Source organism: Netta rufina (genome assembly GCF_964035555.1).
Source record: "Netta rufina genome assembly, chromosome: 5".
NCBI classification, from domain to species: domain Eukaryota; kingdom Metazoa; phylum Chordata; class Aves; order Anseriformes; family Anatidae; genus Netta; species Netta rufina.
In genome coordinates, this window is record NC_140128.1 from 28766287 (window position 1) to 28781693 (window position 15407).

At 45.4% G+C, this 15407-nt stretch overlaps 1 protein-coding gene across 1 annotated transcript in view; it reads left to right on the top strand.

The window, feature by feature from the left end:
- The window catches only part of GALNT16 (polypeptide N-acetylgalactosaminyltransferase 16), a gene marked incomplete at both ends in the record, with an annotated part of 60603 nt that overhangs the window by 26361 nt on the left and 18835 nt on the right, over positions 1–15407 (top strand). The window contains 6 exons of the mRNA XM_084287340.1: positions 3393–3568; positions 6097–6195; positions 10132–10199; positions 12103–12168; positions 13239–13360; positions 14976–15063. Of these exons, the coding sequence (XP_084143466.1) occupies positions 3393–3568; positions 6097–6195; positions 10132–10199; positions 12103–12168; positions 13239–13360; positions 14976–15063 (619 nt within the window). The remainder of the gene's footprint in view (positions 1–3392; positions 3569–6096; positions 6196–10131; positions 10200–12102; positions 12169–13238; positions 13361–14975; positions 15064–15407) is intronic.

The following is a 15407-nucleotide window of genomic DNA, read 5'->3' on the forward strand; positions in this document are numbered from 1 at the left end:
CTGTCATAGCACATCAATCAAAAGGAACTGGTCTCTTCTGCTCCTGTAACTCCCAGTTGTAGTTCCAGCCTCAAGAAGTGTCTAGCCATATAGGTTATGGCAACGAGCTATCCTGTTGATTTGGTAAAAACCGTACCTCTGAACTCAGCTGTACACACTGTGCCTTTAATGTGCCCAAAGCCCATACATGCTTAATTTGACTATCTCCTCTCGTGAGAGGTGTTAATGCAAAGGGAGAGGAAGGAGGGGGTTGCTGTCAGTCTGCCCACCTCAGAGGAGTTTGTGGGGGAACTGAGTACAGTTTCACGGAGAATCGGTGCTGTTCCTGGTAAGTATGTTTTGAATTAACAGTGATGAATGTCCTGTAGTCAAGCAGCTGTGTTCTAGGGAAGGAATCTGATAAAGCAAGTCAAGTCAGTCCTTTGAAAATAAGCTCTGTATTCACTTTGCTGGGCTTTTATGTAGCTGTGTGGACACCACTGAGAATGGTGTTTGCTCTCCTCTGTTTATCAGGCTTTGCTTTTGTGTTGTTTGCAATGAGTTGTAATGTCTATGGCTTTTCTGAGGAACTGCTACCATGGTGTTTCCTCAGTTTTTTTGTATTAGTTCAGTCCTGCTGAACTCTAGGGGTTTGAGTGCCTTTATTGAATTACAGGTATTGTTTTCAGGTACTTTTCTACATGCATTGAGATAATTTTGAATTCTAATCCAGCTCCCCAATGTCTCTGACACCTTTTGCTGGATTTCCTTGGGCTTTGATAAAAATTGTTAGTCTCAAGATCCAAGCCATTAATAGCCCTGGATCCAGCACCCCTAAAACCTGCCCTTGCAATAGCCCCTCTGCTCTGTCAATGAACGGTTGGTAATCCTGCTCTGACAGCAGCTTTTTAGTTGGTTTCAACCCATTCTCCTCTAGTTTTAGTCTAGGCTATTATTTCTCTAGCTTACTAATGATATTTTATAAGCCTGTATCAAGAGCCTTACCAAAGTCGTGATGTGTCACATCTACTGCTTTTCCACACCCCTAAGACTGATTACTCCATCACAGGAGCAAATTATCTTGGTCTGACATGATGTGGTCCTGTCACATCTCAGCTGGCTGCTATTTATTACCCTCTTCCCTTCCCGGTGCGCACACATCGGCCATTTGATTACTCCTTGCAGCATTTTCCTGAAGCTAGGCTGTCCGAGCTATCATCCCCTGAATCCTCCTTCTTCCACTTAAAGAGAGCATGAAGAGATATCAGCCGAGTTAAAAATGAGACGTGTTCTTAACTGATAATTAACTCCTAGTGCTCTTTATGTATGGCCCACGTCAGCCCCAGGGCCACCAGCCCCAGCCCGCAGCAGGACGGGGCTCCAGCTCCCCACAGCCCGGCCTGGCCACAGACCCCACAGAGCTGGGCCCACGTCCCAGGCCTTGTCTGGTCCCCAAGGAAAGTTCCTGGGGCTGAGGCTGCCCCGGGGCCCCTGGCTGTGGTGGAGGGATGGGGTCAGGCCCTGTCCCGCTGCCGTCGCAGTGCCCTGACAGGATGGCTCCCGCAGGCTTGCTGCTGCTTCCAGCGCCTTGCACAGTGTTTGGGGCAATATAAACCAAACCCAGCTGTCGCTTTTCCAGGGCTTGGGGAGACAGAGATAAGTAGCAAAAGGTGAGTGAGTGACTAGAAAATATTTAAAGGCGCAGGATTAGCTGGGGTTTTGCTACACAACAACGTTGTTTTCTAGGGTGAGAAAGAAAGGAAGCTCTGACTGAGATAACTTCAGATATAAATTAGAGGAGGAAATCGTTTCAGCTTTTAAAGGAACCAAAATAACTATTTTTTCCTTGTACTGACAATACAACCTCAGGGAAAGTCTAAGAAGCAGGGAGGCAGGGGCTGGCATCCCCGCTGAGGTGCCTGCAGGGTGGAAGAGGGGCAGAGTGCCTGCCAAAGTGCCTGAACCTGAGCTGGGTAAATCCATGTGCAGCAGCTTGAGCATGCTGTGTTTGAGAAAGTTTCTGGGTATTGAAAATAGTGTAGCTTTATTTCCTATGCCAAGACGTTTTTTCCTTTCTTATATGGTCAGAAAGGGAGATCTGAGCATCAGGCTGACTTGGCTATAGTAGTCATAACTTCATGGGTCTTCCTTTTTCCTCTCCGTCATTTCATTCATCTTCTCTCCAAACTGAATAATTATAACCTTTAGTTTCTCTTCATCCTCCAAAAATGTATTTCCAGAGACTGGGTTGACAAAAACTGTGCTCTGGCCATGACTGCTGAGCTGTCCCTGATTTTGTATGACAGCATTCATGACAGTTTGCTTTCTCCGTCCTGTTCTAAGTCTAGACGTTTGCTCTCAAAAGCATTTGGACAATGCCCTCAGACACATGGTCTAATTTTTTGGGTGGTCCTTTGGGGACCCAGGAGTTGGACTCAGTGATCATTGTGGATCCCTTCCAACACAGGATACTCTATGATTCTACTTTTTGTCCTATTTTCCACCTCTGCACACTAAGTGCTGAGGTTTCATTGAGCTGTCCATGGGGATGCTCAGATCCGTAATGCATGTGGTCACATTTAGTTTGCGGTCCATCAGTGTGTGTGAGTAGTTTAATTTGTTTCTTCTAATGTGTGTTACCTTGCACTTGCGTACACTGCATTTCGTTTGCCATCATCTTGCTCAACCGTTCAGGTCTCTTAGGGTTGTCCACACTGCAGAGCAGCCCTTGCAGAGGCAGTGACCCTATGGGATGGTCTTCGAGTGTTGGCGTTGTGTTGAATCCCTGACCAGGGAAAGGAAATTAAGAAGCATTTAGGGAGTGGAGAGGGATAACCCTCTTGTTTTAGCTTCTGTGTGGCACTGGGGATGGTCATATGCAGTTTCCAGCTTTATCATGGACTTCCGTGAGACTGAACAAAGTTGAGCAAGGCTTAGGGGGAAACCTGTTAAATCAACTCCATCTGTGTTCATAAGCAGTAGTGAATGATGAAAGGCTGAAAATTTTCCTCAAAGTACTGTGTTTCAGCCATACTGGCTGGAGGTTGTTCTCAAGCCCGTGCTGTCTGGAAGGGTTTCCAAATGCCTGCAGTCTTGCACGTTCTGTGTAACAAGTGCTGCAGAGAATTTGGCTCTGTCTGCACTATCGGGAAAGCAGATTTCAGCTGAAGCTGAGTTGGTGAGGATAGCGAGGCCTGCAATTTTCCTCAGGGAAGGCAATTATAACATTACATCTGTGAGGGTTTCCTGCTTACCCTTCCAAGCTCTTGCCTGTCTTGCTTCCTGCCATACCTGAGCTACTTGCGGATATGTGGCAAACAGCCTCCTGTAGTGTTTGCATCCAAACGTGTTACATGTGTCTAAACATGGATCAGCTGCTCTCCCTGACGCTCTGATGCTTATCTCTGCTCCAGATGACAAGGGCTCCCCAAGGAGAGAAGAACAGCCGGAGGGGGTTTGATGAAAAGGCTTATTTGTCCTCAAAGCTGCTGAAGGCTGGAGAAGACCCCTACCGCCAGCATGCTTTTAATCAGCTAGAGAGCGACAAACTCAGCAGCGACCGGCCCATACGGGACACCAGGCACTACAGGTACTGTGCAGCCCTTGCTCCACACCATGGCTGCTGCTTGCTGTGGGCAGTCCAGTGCCACGCTGTGTTGTCCTGCAGTGTTAACAAAGGATGCCTTTAGCTTTTCTTCACCAAGGTCTGTTTGTTACTTCACTTTGTTTCATGGTTAATCTGCAAAGGTCTCAGTGCACATTCAGTCCCAGCCCAGCTTGTTGCTTTTCTAGTACATCTTCTCCTAGGTCTGAGCACTATCCTGTTATTTCAGCTTTTGGGTTTCAGCATAGCCCCTCCATTGCAGCTTAAATTGCTCAACTGGCAGCTGTTTTTTTTGTATAACTGCCTCTACACTCTTGGCTTCTCAGTGAGCCTCTGTCCTGGCTGCAAGGTACACAGCTGTTGTAACATTGCTTTACTCTGTTTTTTCTCACCTGCTGTGTGCCCTGGCTGTCTGAACTCATTTCGTGTGTTCCTTCCAGCCAGAGTGTTACATTTTGGATGAAAAGTGCTGAGGTGGGGATGAAAATAACATGATTTTCATCTTCATACAGTGAATATTTCATGGCTTGCAAAGTGCTGGTTGTTCTGTCCTTGTTTCACTGGGAGTGAATTTATTCTGCTGATTAAACTCATCCTTAAGTTACTAATAGTGCCCAGGTAATTATTTTGTACCTTCTTCAGTACAGAAAGATAACGTTGTACCTTGAAGATGATAGGTTTGATAGTGATAGGATAGTGCAAAACAGCCTACTTCAAAGAAGAAAAAATAGAAGCAGAGTGACCGTGCCTGAAATGATGGTCTGTCTTGGCTGGAACCTGGACCCAGTGTTGCAAAGCTTCTGGGGAAGGGAAGCCAGGCATCTAACTTGACTGAAACTGCGAAAGGGATGTCAGGAGAAATGGAGCTGTGTGAGTTTGCCAGCACTGACAGCCGTCAGGGTGCTTTGTGAATGTAAGCGGTTGGAACCGTGGTTGTGAGATGAAAGTCTTGCGGTCCCGTTCCCCGACCTAGTGCTAGGGATTGGCTTGCTAGTGACTCAGAGGCAGCGGTGCATGTCCTCCCTTGCTGACGGATCTCCCTGCCATGCAGGATTGCTGTTTTCTGTTAATCTGCTGTCATGCTCTGGCCTAAAAACAGCTTCCTTCAAAGAGGAATTATTTATTTTGATCTATGATCTGTGGTATCATGCAGAGCACGCTTTTTGTGAAAAGCCCTGTCTGTGCACTTCAGCCTGAAGACAAACATATATGCTGTTCCATGGAAACGTATGGCCGCTTCAGGCCCCAGCTTTGCAAACATTCCCTTAAGCAATGGGGAGTCCCTAACCAGTGTATGATCAGGGCAGATAAACCTATTACCGTGTTCCTCTGTTCTGCAGGGAGGTCAGTTTGGAAATGAGGGAGGTTTTGAGTACCTTGCCTTGTAGCAATATTGGAATGGCTGATGTGATGGCAATTTAGGATGAGGACTTTTTTCAGCTGATACAAGTTGGATGTGGTTTGAGAAATCAAGACATCCTACAAGCTGCTTCTAACCTAGCATGTAGCTGTTTTCTGATCCAAAGCAAAGGGAGACCCCACTTTCAAGCACAAACTTTATCCTTGTCCTCTGTGATGCTGTAATAATGCTGAGATCTTAGAAAGTCTCTCTCTCTCAAGTAACACATACACCTCTCTCTTTTGTTTTTCCACTTCCTGATGACTTAATGCATTTTACATTCATTACATCATGGATTTATTTTGAAACAGTAATAAGTGAGGTATGTCTCCTGTCTGATCGCATGTTTTTCACTTTAGTCTTTTCAAAGCTTTTTTGTATGTTTGAAAATTGCTGTAAGAAGTAGTCGTCTTAATAAAATATTGCAATGAAAAATAGTAGTAATTTAGAATAGTTGTAAACCAGTAGGATTGAAGGTGGCGATAAAAATAGTTAACAATTTTGCAATAGCCATGAAAAAAATAGTAACTAAATGTAGGAGTACACGTAGTGGCTATAAGAAATGAATTATATTCCTTCTAGTGATGTATTCTGTCTAAGCATGGTCTTAAGTAGTTAAAAACACCAGGCCACAGTTTCAGGTGCAGGTTCTTTGCCAGGCCGGAAATCAGTGCAGACTGACTGCTGCCTGATACGGGCTGGAAGTTAAGGTGGCAGCATTCCGGAGGAGCAGATCAGCCCAAATCTGTCATTTCTAGTACCTGGCAGAATTGGATCCAGGGTTCATATTCATGAGTTGCTCTCCTCCAAGAATCTTTGTTGTCCACAGTGTATAAGCAGCCCTGGTGCAAGCTGATTCTGAGGTAGTTCTTGATTTTGAGTGTGTGAATGAATATACATACCTAACATTACAAAGTCAGATAAGAAGATAAGAGGAATTATTTTCCCTTGCCAGCTGCAGTACTAGTGTTCTGAGCTCCCTTGCTGCATCTCCACTGTGCTGTTTCTGGTTTTAGCATATTATTCTCTTCTCTTATAGATATTCTAGATGCATTGCCCCAGCAGCTGCTGGTGGATGATGTTTGGCTCACACTTCTGCTCTTTGGTGTTGCAGGTGCACCTCTGTACGCTACGATCCAGACCTGCCAGCTACCAGCCTCATCATCACCTTCCACAACGAGGCCCGCTCCACCCTGCTCCGTACGGTGAAGAGGTGAGTTCAGCACGGGGTGCTGGGCCCAAATCACCGTGCTTGGAAGGCCACCACTGGTGGGTGTAGACATTTGCAGTGGTTAGGCAAGCAAGGTTTGCTTGCTATTTTGTACTAGTGGCTCCTGATTTCTGAGTATCAGCAGTGGCCAAATCTGACCAGTAAATAGGTGGCTTAGGGCCTGGCAGCATCCCCAAGCAGATGGGACCATGCAATTATCTGCACCACAGAGCAGTGCTACAGCTGCTCCTTCCCCTCCCCATCACCCCTGCAGAACCTGGGGAGGCTCTTTTCCTTTTTTAGTTTTACATAAAATATGTCCTTTGCCCTCTGACTTATCAAGCATTTGCACAGATGGTCCCTGAAGCCTGCAAGCAGGTCCAGGAACAGATTGTGAAGGCTGAAAGGAGAGTGAATTGTCCAGGTAGAAGGTTGAACTCATGGTATCACTAGCAGGAATGCATTATTCATCATCATAACTTCTTGTCAGGTCCTGTGGGCTTAGGGGAATGTGCTTTATGAATAAATAACAAGCTTGTTCAAGTCAGCCTTATGGCTAGAAGGCTGGGTTTCTGTCTGCCCGGCTTGGTGCTGCTGTGTTTCCAGAGGTCTGCATATATTGCATTAACACATTCTGTCTTTTTACTTCTTACCATTTCCTTTTCTCTTGAACCATAAAATTAGTTCTGCGGAGCCACTGTTCAGAAAATGAGCAGATTTGTTTGGAACTACAGTGCTGCTAGGGCAACAGCAGGAGATTTCTGCTGATTACATCATAGGTCAGATAATAAATGGCTAGGTGCTCAGAAGCTGTAGTAGTGTGATCCTCAAGAAAGATCTCAAGGCAGTCAATCAAATAGCTAGATGCTATGATAATTAAAATGTAGAGAAGATGACATTCAGAACAGCAGTAACCCATAAAGAGAGGAACTGATATCCATGTCCTATGGGGGTGATATGTACTAACGAGCAGATGAGCATTGCCAATGCATTAACAGGCTAGGTTTGCTCCAAGCAGGATCAGCTTGAGTAGGTTGCTCACGTCTGTGTCCAGTCAGTTTTGAATATCTCCAAGGACAGAGACAGTGCAACATCTCTGAGCCTTCTGTTTTCAAGGCTAAACAATCCCAGCTCTTTCAGCCTCGCTTCATGCATATGATGCTCCAGTCCTTAAATCATCTTACTTGGTTCTTTACTAGACCTGCTTCAGCATGTCCTTGTTTTTCTTGTCCTGTGAAGCCCAGAATTGGACATAGCACTTAAGAAGTGGCCTCGCCAGTCTCTCAGATGTGGTCTTCTGCAACCCGGAGCCCCCAGCAAAGACCTTGAAAAGTGGATGCCATAGGGACCAGGCCCAAGCATGAATAGGCCATGCTGCCCTAAATCTCACTGGTCCCATGTGGAGAGCCCTTCAGATGAACTTTGGTTAGTTTTCAGCCTAAAGGAAGAAAACTGCTTAAAAATATTCAGCAAGTGACTAAGAAGGTGCGTAGGGAAGAAAGTGGGAAATGGGCTATCCTCCAGGACCTGTGAATGTTCCATAACAAATGGATCATTGCTGACAGCTTTGGTCCTGCTGGTGCTGCAAGTCCATCAAGAGCTGCATGCCTGCTTGATCTTTTCCTTGGCAGGACATAGCTGTCACTTGCAAACCAGTTTCTTGCCTGGCATCCTGTTCTTCATGGAAATAACTGCCATTCAAAAGCCATTTTGAATAATTGGTGTCTTTGCCTGATTAGTTGTTAAGTGATACCATCATGTGTGTTGCAGTGATGATTTTTGTAGAAGGGCAGATCAACCGCCCTTTCTTTCTATTTATTTTTGATTTCAGTCAGTATTGCAGGTACTGTTTGTCTTTGTAAATGCAAAGGTGAATGGTCAGGCTTTAAGACAAGGGTCTTGAACAACTGTTAGTGGTTCAGTGCCTGTGCAGGCAGCCTGTATAAATTATGCGTAAAGGATGCTGATGCAATGCTAGACCTTTGGTATTGTAACTCATTATGATGACAATTTAATTAATGGCGAAAGAAGAGACAATTTTAGAGCACAAGAAAAAAGAGATGGTTCTCTGCTAACATATGGAATAAACAAGAGTATTTGTGAACTGATGAGGGATGGACAGATCAGCAGAGGAAAAAGCTATTGGCAGTTGCTGATTTGGTGTTGTAGGACTGAGTCAGGACACTGATATTGAAAGAACAACAAAGCTGTGAGGAAGGACGAAGGTTGTAAGGTATCTTTGAGATGAGGGGAGAAGTCTGTGTTTCTGCTGTAAAAGGCAATTGTCATTTGGATTTTGGAATCCTCATAATACACTTTGTTCCCAAGAGTAATTGATTGTCATGCCAGCCTCGGCACCTCACTGAAGGGAAATAGTCGGATTACTGTGTTGGTTGTTAAAAAACAGGCAAGATGAAGTGCAAAGAAGATAAAGTACCTTTCCCAAGGATCCACAGCAAATTATTGCAGAGCTGAGAGCAAAACTAGTCATTGAGCGGGAAGCTGTGAACTCTTCAAGAATGTTTCCTCTGCTGGGGGATCAGTGGACAACTGAGGAATGGAAAACAAAGTGTTGGCTTTTTTGCCAGTTATGTTAACTTGGAAGACCTGAAACTTGTGGAGAAAATGTGAGCAGCACTAGTAGTCAAGGTAGTGGGAGAAGAATTAAAATCCCATTTTACAGCTGTTACGCTGCAGTATGCAGCCAGTCTGGATCGCTAATGCTTTGCATTGAGTTTGCATGGACAAGTGTTTCAGCACAGGGCAACCTTGTCTGTAAAATATGCAGATAATGGCTGTGCTGGGAAAAGCTGCAGTCATAAATGCAAAGAGGAACATCTCCCACCTCCCACCCCGCTATGCAATGCTAAAGGATCCAGAGAAGTATGAGCCAAGAGCAGCAAATGAGGTTCAGCTTTGAAAAATGCAAGCTCAGACATCCAGGGACATATAAGCTCAAAATACAAATACTCTTGAGACGTATGAAGCAGCATACATCTGAAATAGAGTGGGATGTGATACTGAACAGCAGAGCAGTCAGGATTTTGCAGTGTGAGACAACAGAAAACTAAGGAAGCTTTGGCTCTGTATGCAAAGCCATCATTGATGCTAGTTAGCAAGACAGTGACTTCTTTCTCTGCAGACTTAGTGGGCCATTCCTGGGAGTATGAGATTATGCTTGTTGTGTTTCCTATATAGAACAAAAAAAAAAAAAAAAAAAAAAAAAAAAAAAAAAACACAAAGAACTTAACCAACACTTTCCCCCCAAATCACTCAAAATCAGAAGAGTAACTCCCATTGGAATGAGGTGGGTTGCTAGAACCATGAGGACAGTGTTTACCTCTGATTTTTAATATTGAAGTTTGTGTAACTGACCTCTTCACTGGGGTGCCTAAGTGCAAGTGACTTTCAGCACATGGGCAGTCTTATTGGAGGTGGTGAGGACCTGCCTGTGCATTTGCTGAAGGAGGCTCAAAGAGGGAGTGTGCTGTGTGGTTGTAAAGCCAAGGGAGGGGTTTGGAGAAAGTCATAGAAAATTAGTTCAAGCATTTTAAACAAATGAGAGAGACAAAATGTAACTCCAGGGTACTAGAGTGTATCAACCTCTGTAGAGGGTGGAAGCTCTTATCACCTCTTGTCACCTTTCCTTATATGCGAAAGTGTCTGTGTCCTGCAGACACAAACTCACTGCATCTCTGGTGGTATTGCAAAGTACAGTGGAAGCCACCCAAAGGAAAGGTGTGTCTCAGCAAATGTCGTGGCTGTTTTGAATGAAAGACAAGTAACAACCAAAAGGGGTACAAGCACAGGGTTACCTCTTCCACTGGCGTTTGTTATTCCTGCTGTAACGTGTGGCACAGCAGGCTTGTGTCAGTCCTACCATTGCCATTACTTTGGCAACTCACAGAGATTGTTTTTTTCCTCTCTGGATCCCTGCAGTGTCCTGAACCGCACTCCTCCCAGCCTCATCCAGGAGATCATTTTGGTAGATGACTTCAGCTCAGATCGTAAGTATGGACCCATTTCCCTTTGCACATTTTTTTCCCTCTATTTTCCATATCTCTCACAGAGAGATAATCTCTCACAGAGATTTCGTCATGTCTGTGTGCAAGAGAAAAGCAAGAGGGAGGTGGTCTTTGTATTTGTTTTAAGCACGTGCATGGCAGAAGCCAGAGTTTCCTGCTTTTTTTGTCCGGTGCGTCTTCCCTCTCTGTCAGCTTGGCAGTTTTGGCCACATTGCCAGAGATCTCTGTCTAGTTTCATTGTGTACCATTTTATGAGCTCTTCAGCACAGTTGCTGAGGCAATGCTGAGGTTGGGGATTTAAGAATGATGCTTTCAGAGTCTGATTTGGATAAAGACTGAGCTGCATCCAGCTGTTGGGTTTGTGTGTTTCTGAGCATCTCTAAACAGTCCTAAGTGTCTCACACTCAGCCCCTTGAAAATTCCTATATAATGCCAGTGGCCTAAGTGTTCCAGATCAACGCCGATGGATCTCTAGCACCAGCACTGCACAGGGCTCAGCCAGAAATTCCCATTTAGGTTCCTAAGTGGAAAAAAATGTATCAAAAAACCCTATCCTATGACAGTTCTTATTTTTCTCTCTGGCAGACAGATATCTGTGCTCATACAGCTACTGCACTGAAGCGCCTCCATAGGGATGCTTTAGTACCTATTTGATGACTCTTTGCTTTAGTATCTACCTCAGTTTCTGCAAAAATACAAAGAGTCTGCCAGTGCTGGCACCTTGTTACACTCAGAGTGACGTGCTCCACTCCTGGAGAGTGAGTGACTAGATAAAGGTTCTTGTACTTATTTGAAATGGTGGCTTAGCCAAGATAAGAGATGCTTTCTGTTGTAGCAGCTGTCCAGCAAAATCTCAGTAGACTTTGAAAGCACCTGCCACTTTACTTGGATGGCGCAGCAGCTGCCAGAGTGCCCACACAAGAGCAGTATTTCAGATTGCATGTGTCCTTGAGAGTGGAAATGCTCCTGCAGGACTGTGCCAAGAGAAGCACTTTGGATGATGGCTTTTGCATTCTCCCCAGAGTGCTGAGTCTGTGGGTGGGTGAAAATGGGTAAGGGGGGATGTAAGACATGAAAAGGAGTGTGGAATAAACATGGAAAGTGATGAGGGCATGCAGAAGCAAGGGAAAAGTGTCTTAGAAATTGCTATTACTGTGACTTCTGCTAGGGCAGTTCTCAGGCAGTGTAGCCCATGGCATCCTGCAAAGCCCGTGCAGCCTTGAAAACTTGCATGACCTGGTGCTTTGCTATGGATGGGCTGAGCCTGGGAGCTGCTGCTCTCCATCATGTTCCCTGGGCAGTGGAAATGAGGGATGGCCCAAGATTCAGGCAAGCTGCCAGCAAAGCCCTCAGTTAGGCATCCATCTATTAATCTAATAGCGTCTCCAAGGAAGCAGGTCAGATCCCTGTGACTTACATTAAATAAAATCAAGCAGAAACTGCCTTGAGAATAAATGTTGGGAAATGCCCAGGTGAGCCGCTGAAGGCAAAGAGAATGGATGAGATCACTTCATATGACAGGGCTCTCTTTTACTTGGCACTTCTGCAATTTACAGCCCAGGCTCCCTACAGCCCCTCGTTTTCATCATCGCTCAGTGCCACATTGCTAGCATATGCCCTGATGTTGCTGTGAAGTGCTGAGTGTAGGAGGGCGATGGCCTGGCCCACTGGAGCCTCAGCTGTCTGAGGTGGACAGCAGGCAAGCAGCTTTCTTTTCTGTACCCTTTAGACAAGAGAACTAAGGCCATCAGGCTGCTTAATGTGATACTAAGTGAAAGCCGAAGTTCCCCTCCCATGGCGATGCAGGAGAATAGTTAATTGGAGCTCTCTGTTGAAGCCAAGTAATTCATGCATGTGTGCCAAACGTTTTTTTGCCTTCCTTAAGCTGAGGACTGCCAGCTCCTTACCAAGATCCCGAAGGTCAAGTGTCTACGAAACACCCGTCGAGAAGGTGAGTGTGGAAACTTCGTAGGTGCAACGTTTTAGTGGGCTTTCCCACATGGCCCTGTTTGCCTGCCAGCTGCATGTAAGTTGTTTCTTACCGTCATGTTGTTTTTTTTTCTTCTTCTTTTTTTTTTTTTTTTCCAGTATAAGGGTTTGGTGTCCTAGTGTTGGAGGTCTGTGGACAGATAACCTCTCTTATCAACTCTAAGGCTCTCATTTCATAGTTAAGTAATGACAAGTGGTATCCGGAGGCCCTGGCTAGAGCAAGGACAACATTTTAAGATCTTTGTGAATATAGGTGCAGATGGAAGTCCTGTCTTAAACTCAGAGAGCAAGATAATAAGCCATTCGGGAGATGTGGGAAAGGAAAAAGAAAAACAATTATATTATCATAAATAAATACAATTAAGGAAAAAATTCTTATATATCTCATGTATGCATAAATGGTAACACTGACTTACCCGGCTGCTCTCTAGTTTGACTCAAATGTTCTGGCTGATTTCTAAAGCTGTCAGTGCACAGCAGGCCTGGAGCAAGGGTCTGAAATGAGAGACAGGAGTCACTGTTCTGTTCATGAAAGTCATCCCAGGTAGTGGGATGGTCTGTGAGAAAGTATGGAGATGTCTGAGAGCCAGGCTGACACCTCTGATCACAGGTTAGAATAAAGGAGAAAAGGAAGCAGGTAAGAAGGAAGAAAGGCAGCAAGAGAGTAGAGCTAGTTCCTGTTTAAGTGGTAAGAGAGGCAGTAGGGTGCTCTGAGGGGAGAGACACTGAGCAGGTGTGGCCCAGGCAGCAGCAAGGTATGTGTGGAAAGGGGACCCTCATCAAGGCAGGAACCAGATGAAAGTTGAGTGGCATGGACAGAAGTAGCAGATTAAGTCATTCTTTGTGTGCTGGGGGGGCTCACGTTGTGGTGTGGCCCTCAAAGGATGCCCTGCTGTAGCTGCTTTCTGCTCCTGACAGAGGTGTGATAGTGGACAATCACCTGGTCTTCTCATGCTTTGGCCACCCGATTAGTTTATTTTCTGAAGGAGGCTCAGCTGTTTCCCTTCCTAACCTTCTGGCTCCTCATCGCAGGGCTGATTCGCTCTCGGGTGCGAGGAGCTGAAGTGGCCACCGCCGACATCCTCACCTTCTTGGACAGTCACTGTGAAGTCAACAGCGAGTGGCTGCAGCCAATGCTTCAGAGGGTTAAAGAGGTGAGCACCATCTCCCAGTCTGGGCTAGCTGGGGCTGGCCTGCCTTGTGCTGATGAATGCTGTGCCCTTGTGTGCTGTGAACAGTGTCAGCAAGGACAGAGCCTTCCCAGGTAGTCCTCTTTTCAGGCAGGCTGTTACAGAGGAAGGTACAGCCTGAGCTAGATGGGCAAGAGATCCCTGATGGCCTTCATACATGCTCCTGCCGATGTGGCAGGGCAGGAGGTGCTGAGTGACGGGAGCTTCCCAGCACGGAGGAGCTGCCAGTGAGTGCAGGGATGTCCTTTTGTTGGCTCACTTGGGAAAGGTTTGTCATGTGTCTGGAAGAGTGAAAACGAGACAGGAATATTAGCAACTGTCACCCTGATTGCACTGCTGACTTGTATCCATCTCTGGCTTACAGTGGAAGAAGGTGAAATTTCAGAGCCGATGACTTAAAAGATTCTGCTTCTTAGTCATGCTCAATAAATCCTCCATCTTGGAAGCCCATAAATATTTACTTTACTAATTCTGTGTAAGTCAAACTACAGCAGCATGGTGTTCCTAAGCAGCAAGGACCTCACTGGTTTCCTCAGGGAAGGATCTGAGTTGCAAAAGCTTGGCTGCTGACTCCAGCCTTATTTATTGAGCAGATTTCAAGTCAGCGTGTTGCAGACCTACTTCATACGTTCCCGATGTGGGTCCTGGTTTGGATTTCAGTCTTACCCTACCCAGTCCTAGTGCTGGCTGGTAGGAGCAGTAGCTGGAGCATCGGGCTCAGGCACTGCCAGCATACTCCCTGTGCAGCTGTCACAGCACTAAGGGGATATCCATGAGCAATAGGCTCTTGCTTCCATGCTGGCCAGCCAGGCCACAGCAGGAGGAGCTATTTCAAGGCACAAAATGGAGGTTTGGTATGAACATTGTGGAGGCTGGTAGGTGCCAGATAACAAGATGATGTTTCTGGAATTGCCGGCTCTCTGTTTCATCATAGATTTCAGCTATCACAAGGCTGTCTTTAATGCCCTGTCTCATGAAGAAAACTTGTTATAATCTCAAGTTCCATTTACTAAAAGGATTGCAAAGTGAAACTGTAACTATCTATACCCCTTAAGGCCAGTAAAGTATCCCTTTAATATTACAATACATTTATTTTTTTCATTTTGTGCTACGATTCTTAATTATGGAGCTTTGATTCATAACACTTATTAGGGAGATGTTTTTTTTAGTGGGTTGATTGTTTCTGGGCTGATGGCAATGAGTTAATTCAAGGATGGCTGAGCAGGAAGCATGCTGTCAATAGATAGCAAAAATGAGCACAAAACCTTAGGGACAGTGATTCACGTCCTGTGACTTGGGCAGAAAATAAAGAGCCGTTTCTTAGCAGCACTTCTGGGTATCAGGGTCCCACGCTTCATTCCCCATTTCCATGGTGCACACTTGGCTAATACCCACCATCTCCTTGTTTGGATGTTGTGGACATCCATCACTTGCCCAGCTGTCAGAACTATACTGGAGAAGCCAAACAAAAATTTGGATGTTACATGTGCAGCTTTGTGTTTTTTATGATCTCTGGCAGTTTTTCCAGACCCTCAAGAATAACCTGACTGTTTTTTCCCCCTTTCTCTATCTCCTTCAGGATTATACCCGAGTGGTGAGTCCAATCATTGATGTTATCAGCCTGGATAATTTTGCCTACCTGGCAGCATCAGCAGATCTGCGGGGAGGTGGGTATAACGAACGGCTTGTGTAAGCTTGGCCTGAGGGATGGTGCATGAAAAATAATTGTTGTTCTCTTCAGCTTTACAAGAAAATAGTGAGGCTCTTTCCTGATGGGTTCTCTGTCCTCCTTTTCCTGCAACTTGCTAAATCAGATCTTTTGCAGAGTTGAATTAAAGCCTAAATACTGTTTTCTTTTTCTTTTTTTTTTTCTTTTTTTCTTTTCTTGAGCTTACATCAGTGTCATTGTGTCTTGCAGTATCAGGGCTTAGTTAACTGGTTACATATATCACCATATCCTCTGGCCACTTTACCTCCCACCAGCAAGTGAACAGCAGGATTTTTAGGCTGT